Source organism: Juglans microcarpa x Juglans regia, chromosome 5S (assembly GCF_004785595.1).
Source record: "Juglans microcarpa x Juglans regia isolate MS1-56 chromosome 5S, Jm3101_v1.0, whole genome shotgun sequence".
Taxonomy (NCBI): Eukaryota; Viridiplantae; Streptophyta; class Magnoliopsida; order Fagales; family Juglandaceae; genus Juglans; species Juglans microcarpa x Juglans regia.
Window position 1 is genome coordinate 3,240,865 of NC_054603.1, and position 8,777 is coordinate 3,249,641.

At 37.9% G+C, this 8,777-nt stretch overlaps 1 protein-coding gene and 1 long non-coding RNA gene across 4 annotated transcripts; one reads left to right on the top strand and one right to left on the bottom strand.

Annotated features, from left to right (window-relative positions):
• Nucleotides 1-226: 226 nt before the first annotated feature.
• LOC121268437 lies at nt 227-2,554 on the bottom strand. Its single transcript, XR_005941159.1, has 3 exons — nt 2,408-2,554; nt 494-496; nt 227-269 (listed from the first exon to the last, which is right to left on the bottom strand). It is a non-coding gene; the product is annotated as an uncharacterized LOC121268437 (long non-coding RNA).
• On the top strand, nt 1,598-7,329 carry LOC121268432 (triacylglycerol lipase SDP1-like). Of its 3 annotated transcripts, none has more exons than XM_041172709.1 (4): nt 1,598-4,165; nt 5,468-5,611; nt 5,854-6,859; nt 6,936-7,329. In XM_041172709.1, the coding sequence occupies exons 1-3, from the start codon at nt 2,747-2,749 to the stop codon at nt 6,841-6,843; spliced, it is 2,553 nt and encodes an 850-aa protein (XP_041028643.1). In that variant the 5' UTR covers nt 1,598-2,746; the 3' UTR covers nt 6,844-6,859; nt 6,936-7,329. The 3 variants fall into 3 exon arrangements, with proteins under 3 accessions (XP_041028643.1, XP_041028641.1, XP_041028642.1); XM_041172707.1 differs by having other exon boundaries at nt 6,941-7,329; XM_041172708.1 differs by having other exon boundaries at nt 1,599-1,854; nt 2,303-4,165; nt 5,854-7,329.
• Nucleotides 7,330-8,777: the final 1,448 nt, after the last annotated feature.

Below are 8,777 nucleotides of genomic sequence, written 5' to 3' on the forward strand. Positions count from 1 at the left end.
TTTGTGGCAGGAAAGACACTATTAAGCTCACAACAAGATCAATTAAAATAAAAAAAGGAGCATTACTAGCAACTACTACTAAAACAATTAACATGTAGTAGCAGTTTCTTTGAAAAACTAAACCTGTATAATGATTTATAAATTCATGACACAAAAAGCAAGTGGTTCTATCAAAATTTATCCTACAAAGTACAATATATAGCAGGTGCCCAGCAATAGCATCATACTCTTCAAACTATACTTTTCTTGAAAAACATATGCTAAAGAATCTAAATTAGCTGAGGAAGAGTACCATACATAGCATCATATTTCACTATCAATGTGCACACACTCTTCAAACTACTGACTCACACACTCTTAGGACTACTGCCTAAGACTAATCACAATCAGAAAATACCAATCACAGAAATTCCAATAACCAACAACATTGCACAAATAGCAAATCCAATTAATAAAACCCTCATAAATCTCCAGCAATCACGGCTATATATACATCCTCCAAATAAATATTGTATAAAATGTAGAGCCAAATAGATTTTTCATACCTAAACCCAGACATGTGGATCAGTTGGTTTCACGAGCATGCCACACGGTCTAGTGATGAAAATTGCCTCCAACTATGGTATTCTAAAACCCAAAAATTTTCTCACGTGAAAGCAAAAAAATGAGGAAGAGAAATCTGAGTGTGTGCGTTTAAACAATCAGGGATGTGAGACCCTCCCAGTGTGCGTGAGTAAGACGGAGAGTGACTGAGAAAACTTACCACCAGCCGACACTTCCAGTGAGAAGAAAGTGGAAAATACCTGCTATGTTTCGGGAGAAAGAAAATGGCAAAGAAGAGAAGAAGAAAATGGAGTTTCGGGAGAGAAAGAAAATGACGAAGTTTCGGGAGAAAGAAAGATAAGGGCGAAGAAGAAAAAAAGTTTTGGGAGAAAGAAAGAAAGAAAAGAAAGATGAAAGGGAGGGTTTTGGGATGAAGACAAAGAAAAACTGAGGGAAAGAGTGAGCGGGAGGCAACGAAATGATAAAATAAGAATTTGGTCCGTGTATAGTACCTCGCCAGACTTGGCGAGGAGCTAAGAATTACTGTAGCATAAATGTCAAACTTTGGATGTTTAGCTAGGTCAATGTAGATGTTTTTTCACATTTACTTTTAATTTGGACTTGTATTGACAAATGACTAGTCCATTACCAATGCTCTAAATGGAACTTCACGTGGGGGCAATAGCTTAGTCCAAAAGAGATCCGGTGATACCAAATAAATCTGTGTTAGATTGAGATTGATATGAAATGAGATGAAAGTTAAAAGTTGAATAAAATATTAATATAATATAACTTTTAAATATAATTTTTATGTTAAAATTTTTTTAAAAAATATAATAATTATATAAAAAAAAACTGTATAACCAAACCCTTAGAAAGCGCTTGTGCCGTGGGCCGTGGGCCGTGGGCCGTAGCCCGAAAGCTTGTGCCGGGGGCCGAAGCTCGTCAATTAGCTTCGGGTCCAGATTGCTGAGAAACAGACAGAGAATCTTGATTCTTAGAAAGCTCAATAGCCTATTATCCATGAAAGAGGGAAAAGGCCACCCCCGTATGATGCATCTCCCAATAATGTCATTTCTCCCCGCGCTTTTGTTTGTCACTTTCTATAAATAGAAAGTTCCGACGTTTAACAAGTTTGTCCAGAAGCGCGCCATTGTGTTACTTATCACCATTCTCCTCCTCCTCCTCGACCTTCGTAATCATTACGCCATCGCAAGCTTTATCCGAATCCTCTCTCCAAATTCGGCATCACCCTATCTGTATCTTTATCTCTTCCCGGATCCCAATGCTTCACATAATTGCATTTTTCTGGTAATATTAATTTATCTCACGTTCCTCTCTATTTACTCCTCCTATAATTGTAGCCCTTCTGTGTTTCGCTGGGATTTCATTTCTGGGTTTTTTGGGTAGGTATTGTAGGTTCTCTGTTCTGATTTGGAAACCCATTAGGCTGTGAATTGGGGAATCTGATCTCTGGAGCTTTCGGGTTCCAACGATCATGACAATTTTGGGGCCTCTGATATGGGATCTAATTGTATGTTGACTTACCGAGGGGTGTGGTTGGGGTCAAATCGTATGCTTTGGCATTTGGTTCCGAATCAAATGTGCAGTTAGGCTTCTTTTTGTTGATTTTGTTGAGCACTTTTCCGATTTCTGATTTGTATAAATTTGCAACGTACAACATTAGTTTTTTTATTTATTTTTTCATAATTCTTGAGTTTGATGTTGAAATTTTTTTTCTTGTTAATTTGGTTTTTAGTTCTTGGGAGATATCCAATACGAGTTTGCAGAAACAAACCGATTCGCATTATTACCTCGCTCATGTTTCATTAATTTTCACTGCCAAACACGGCCTGTATTCTACACAAGCCGGAAGGATATCAAAGGGACACCAAGGTACCTGACCGGAGAAGAACCTTCATCGAAGCTGCGGATACCAAAAGTTTGATCCTTAACAGAATCATTCACTCCACAACTAAAAATACCACTCGTCTGGGGGTTCGGGGCAAGACCAGACAAACCGAGAAAGGCATTCCTCATTCCGCAATCAAAGAAACAGAGTTAATCACTCTTTTTGGCGAGCTCTACTTCAGTCCCTTGCCAGGTGTCCTTCTGCGCAGTTATTAGTTTTCTTTTACATTGAGCAGATTGAATCGTGACACAACCACTCATTTAGACGCAGACCTGTAATATAAACCAAGAAATGGACATTAGTAACGAGGCCAGTGTTGATCCTTTTTCAATAGGACCTTCAACCATTGTTGGTCGGACAATAGCTTTTAGAATTTTGTTCTGCAAGTCAATCTCACATATGAGACATCAAATACTTCGCGTGTTGTTGAATTTTTTCTATAGATTCAGGGACTTTGTGGCACCCATGTTAGCATGGTTGCATCCCCGGAACCCGCAAGGGATATTGGCAATGGTGACAATAATTGCCTTCTTGCTGAAACGATACACAAATGTAAAACAGAGGGCTGAAAAGGCTTATCGGAGAAATTTTTGGAGAAATATGATGAGAACTGCATTGACCTATGAGGAATGGGCTCATGCTGCGAAGATGCTAGATAAAGAGACCCCAAGGATGAATGAATCTGACCTATATGATGAAGAATTGATGAGGAACAAGCTTCAAGAGCTCCGCCATCGTCGCCAAGAAAGATCTCTGAGAGATATAATCTTTTGCATGCGAGCTGACCTTATCAGAAATCTTGGCAATATGTGCAACCCCGAGCTTCACAAAGAAAGGCTTCAAGTGCCCAAACTCATAAAGGAATACATCATTGAGGTCTCAACTCAATTGAGAATGGTTTGTGATTCGGATTCAGAGGAGCTATTATTAGAAGAGAAGCTTGCTTTCATGCATGAAACAAGGCATGCCTTTGGGAGGACAGCTTTACTTTTGAGTGGGGGTGCTTCCCTAGGAGCTTTCCATGTTGGCGTGGTTAGAACACTGGTTGAGCATAAGCTTTTGCCCCGGATAATTGCTGGCTCTAGTGTAGGATCCATTATGTGTGCTGTAGTTGCCACTAGATCGTGGCCTGAGCTGCAAAGTTTTTTTGAGGATTCTCTGCACTCATTGCAGTTTTTTGATCAGATGGGTGGGATTTTTACTGTAGTGAAGAGGGTCATGACACAGGGGGTTGTTCATGAAATTAGGAAGTTGCAAATGATGCTGAGGCATCTAACAAGTAACCTTACATTTCAAGAAGCTTATGACATGACAGGTCGAATTCTTGGTATAACGGTTTGCTCCCCAAGGAAGCATGAACCGCCTAGATGCCTTAACTACTTGACTTCACCTCATGTTGTCATATGGAGTGCAGTGACTGCTTCTTGTGCCTTCCCTGGCCTCTTCGAGGCCCAGGAGCTGATGGCTAAGGATAGAAGCGGAGAGATTGTTCCTTATCATCCACCATTCCATCTGAATCCTGAGGAGGGCTCTGGCGCTCATGTGCGTCGCTGGAGGGATGGTAGCCTAGAGATAGATTTACCTATGATGCAATTGAAAGAACTGTTCAATGTGAATCATTTTATTGTCAGTCAGGCAAATCCTCATATAGCACCATTATTGAGGATGAAGGAATTTGTGAGAGCCTACGGAGGCAACTTTGCTGCCAAGGTATGTAAATATCAATCAGGTGTGTCTCTGTTTTTTCTGGCTGATGTTTCTGCATACGTCGATGATATTCTGGATTATAGTGTTCATCGCCAACATAAAGTCCTCATAAAAATGGTCCTCGACTCCTCCTTTCTCAATTCTTCTTTTACTTCCTCCCTTATCCCCAACCCCAACCCCTTCTTTTGTGGTGTTTAATAATACTTTGTGAAAAAAACTAAAGAAATGAGAGTAACAAACAATGTGCTTGAGTTTGGACTAAAGTTTCCTATTTGACCATTCAACACGTGGCTATCCGATCTCCTGTAAACGTTATCGGGACTGGTTCTCTGTTTCTATGATTATAGATGCATTTAATGAGTCATTGCTACTTGGTACTAGTAGAATACAGCTTTCTGGAGTTGCATGCCTGACATTTTGTTAAGGTAATCATAGCTTTTCCTCCCCTCCAAACCATCTCATAGGTACAAGGAGATTGATTGTGACTGGTTGGTTCTCCGAAATGATTACAATCCACATTTTCTTTCTCCCTTTCCAGTTTTCTTCCCCTGTTTTAATATATCGTAGAGTTTCACTTTCTTCTTTAGGCATTTTGTTTTTGTTCTTCCTCGTACTAGGGTGGCAACCTTTCTTTGTTCTTCCTCGTACTAGGGTGGCAACCTTTCTTTCCATTTCGTTTTTCTTCATTTAGTTGTTTTTTATTGGGGCGTTATTTTAAAAGTTTATAACTTGTGAAATGAAAAATATTGGAAAGCAGGTGAAATATGATTTTCTTGCATCAATGGCTCAAGCTGGTGTTTGAATTGAGAGTTGATGCGCAAGGGTTACATTATATAGTCTTAAAAAGAAAATTTGTGTCAAAATGGTTAGGTTGTGGCACAGATAGTTGATAAAGGTCGGAGAGATTTTATTTTTTAATTTTTTATATGTGATGCATGGGGTGGTTACACTCGGTTGGAATGTCATAGCAACTCCACTTGAGTGGAATATCATGGCACGGTTTTAATGTAACAGCAGAAAACATTGTTGTTAATTTGGATCACTGAATGTCAAACCACATCTTAAATGCACTCCAGCTCAAATACGTTTTCCAAAAGTCGTGATAATTTGTAGCAGTGTCTCATCTTGTTTCATTAAGCTGCACCTGATTTGGAGCATGGGAAAATTTTGTCAGAATTATGGGCTCATTGATCTACCACCTAGTGGTTATTGATTTCAGTCATTTAATCTGTTTTTGTTTTTGTTTTAATTTATTCTGTCATTTTTGTAAAATGAAAGTAATATTCTTAATGTTTGATGGTGTAGCTTGCCCATCTCACCGAGATGGAGGTGAAACACAGATGCAACCAGGTACTGGAACTTGGTTTCCCTTTAGGTGGACTTGCCAAGCTCTTTGCTCAAGATTGGGAGGGTGATGTCACCGTTGTTATGCCTGCCACGCTTTCTCAGGTACGTGCAAAGAAAAGGTTTAAATTGCATATTGGCATTTTCCATCCGAATGACCTAAACTTTCTCAGAAGTTTGTTTAATTAAACACTCAAATATTTAAAATGAAAGTTGTTGAATACTTGAAAGTTGGGCATCGGAAGCCTAGCGCTTCAAACTTGTATTAGTTTTCATCAATTGGAAAATTGTGATGACACTGAAGTAATTGACTAGCAATTTTTTTCTCCCACTTATTCTTGTTCCAGTACTCAAAAATTATACAAAACCCATCATCCGTGGAGCTTCAAAAGGCAGCAAACCAAGGGAGAAGGTGCACTTGGGAGAAGCTCTCGGCAATAAAAGCAAACTGTGGGATTGAGCTCGCTCTTGATGAGTGTGTTGCAATTCTCAACCACATGCGAAAACTCAAAAGGAGTGCTGAGAGAGCTGCTGCTTCTTCTCATGGCCTAGCTGGCACAGCCAAATTCAATGCTTCCAAAAGGATTCCTTCTTGGAACTGCATTGCACGGGAGAATTCCACTGGCTCCCTTGAAGAAGACCTTCTTGCAGATGTTTCTGCCTCATTTCTTCAAGGAGTTGGTGGATCCACGGGTGGGGGACCTTCTAGTAAAAATTTACGAGCACACCGGAACATGCATGATGGAAGTGATAGTGAGTCCGACAGTGTCGATCTAAATTCTTGGACAAGATCTGGTGGGCCCTTGATGAGGACTACTTCAGCTGAAATGTTTATTCATTTTGTCCAAAATCTGGATATTGATGCTGAACGAAATAGAGGTTTAATAGCTAATCGCAACTCAGCTGCACTTCAAATAGCAGGCAACAATCAATATTATCATAGCTCAAGGGTAACAACACCGGATAGAAGCCCAAAAAGCACAGAGTTTGATCAGAGGGATCTTTTCAATAGAGTTTCCAGTAATAGTTCCAGCTTAACGGTGGCGGAAGGTGATCTGTTGCAGCCAGAGACGACCCACGACGGCATTGTGTTTAATATTGTTAAGAAAGAAGATTTAACAGTATCAACTAGGAGTTATGATGCGGAAAGTTACAACAGTGACGTCCCTGAATGTGTGCAACTTGACTGTCTTGAAAAAGAGATTGATGCTAGCTCTGCATCTGAATATGGGGACGATAATGTCACTACAACAAACAGTCTTAATATTCCAGAAGCTACTTCTAGGGATCATTCTGGCATAGATGGTGGTAGCAGTCAGCATGTTGTGGATAGCTGATTTTGACAATAACTTGGTATCGACAATTCTATATTTTACAGTTGATCAGTACTAGATTATACAAATTTGAAGCTCTGCTGTTGCCATTGAAGTGCAGGACCATGACTTCTAGAAGGGCAAGGCTACAAATGCGATTCATTCCTCCCCAGTCCCCAGTTATTTGGCAAGGAAGTCTCTTGATTCTTGATTCTGCAAACATCAGGCGTTGAATGTGTGATACAACCAGACAAGTAAACACCATAGTTGATACTGTCATTCTTATATATCAACAAATGATGTAGAGCACATGATTATCTACTCCGAATGGCAGCAACAAAGTTCTCTTCGTTTTTATGTTGTTATCTTTTATCCTTTACTCAGGCAAAACCCCCTTCACAAACTGTACAAAAAGCATGTTGATTCATCTCATATAGCCTGAGCAAAGAACAACTGACAAGTTCTTGATTTCTCTTCTATATATAATACATAATTAGTATTAATGCTCAACTTTTCGTGTCTATTGTGTGAAAAATATGCTGAATCTCATTATATATATACATGGAAAACTTGAAAGTAGATGTTCCCAGGTGTCTATAGTGTGAAATGCTCCTCTTTCTACGTATGCTTACTGCCTAAAAAGCATGGAAGCGAAAAAGAAAATTAAAGAAATTAGTATTTTTTTTCTTTTTATGCCCCATATTATACCAAATTAAATGGAGCATTAGGTTCTATCGCTTGCACAGTGTCGATCTCCATAATCAATTATATCGCCGATTAACTTCTTTTTATATATTAATATAATTAGGCAATGTTATTGTTATCTATTGCGAAAATTCTGGTGAGTGGTGACCCAATAACCCACCCAGAGGAAACATGGGATCCTTTTCCCCATGATATTGTTATCTGCCGCTCAAAAGTACAGTTCACCTGTCAATTTTTTTTGTTGCATATGTGGACGATTTGAATAATTTCGATCTCCTTCAACTAAGAAGTTCATGTACCTGGTCAACATGCAGAACGTACACGGGGAGCTTGTCTTTTGGGAAGATTCTTCCTTTCTTTCCCAGAAATTGTAGTAGCAGGAATTCAGGATTATCTTTTGGCACCTCCTTGGCAGTGATATTTGAAGGTTTTTGCGTTGCACACTATTTATATTGTAAAATTTAATTTTTAAGATTTAAATTTTAAAATTTATGTTCTAAATTAAATTATATCATAAATTGTGTATGGCGTAAAGACTTTTAAATATAATTATTCTTTCTACGAGTGTCGAATTTTTTTTTTTTTTTTTTAAGCCGACTAAAGAGGGACAAAAGGTAGAAAGAAAAGAGTGTAGCTACTCTGCCGCTCCACTCTTATAGTTGGACCGTAATTTTTTTTTTTTCATATTTTTTTAATACTTTTAAATATTTTTAAAAAATAAAAAAATATACCAATACACTTAAAAATACTTTCTTAATCACTAAATAAAAAAATAAAAAAAAAATTACTAAACGGTCAAAAAAAAGGGTCAAGTTGCGACAACATACTAATGTTTTCCTAAAAATTAACATATTCATGACCAAACTACTCAGCCGAAAGTTTTCCACTAATGCTCGTTCAAGTACGGCATTAAACAATTGCGTCCTGGAGTAGGTAAACCATCTCCCTGTATTAAATATTTAAAAAATAATAGTTATAATCGGAATGTCATGTAATTATTTTAAAAAATAAATAAATATAATAATTATATTAAAAAAATTAATTTTTTAATAATAAATCTCGTTCTTTTTAAAATGACTATATAATATTTACGTACTCTACAATTATACGTAATATTACTCTAAATACTTATGTATGAAGAGAAGCTTTTGCACAACGATCACTTTTCCGAGTCTGAATGGATACAATTATTAGTTTATTTCATAGTAAACAAAATACCAACTCTTTTTTAGTTTATTATTGGTCAAAAATAG

What these genes read in the sequence shown, in the direction of transcription:
- LOC121268432 (XM_041172709.1), top strand. Translation starts at nt 2,747, where the DNA reads ATGGACATTAGTAACGAGGCCAGTGTTGATCCTTTTTCAATAGGACCT. An exon ending in GAGGCAACTTTGCTGCCAAG is followed by an intron (nt 4,166 to 5,467) that starts GTATGTAAATAT and finishes TTGATGGTGTAG; the next exon opens with CTTGCCCATCTCACCGAGAT. An exon ending in TGCCTGCCACGCTTTCTCAG is followed by an intron (nt 5,612 to 5,853) that starts GTACGTGCAAAG and finishes TTCTTGTTCCAG; the next exon opens with TACTCAAAAATTATACAAAA.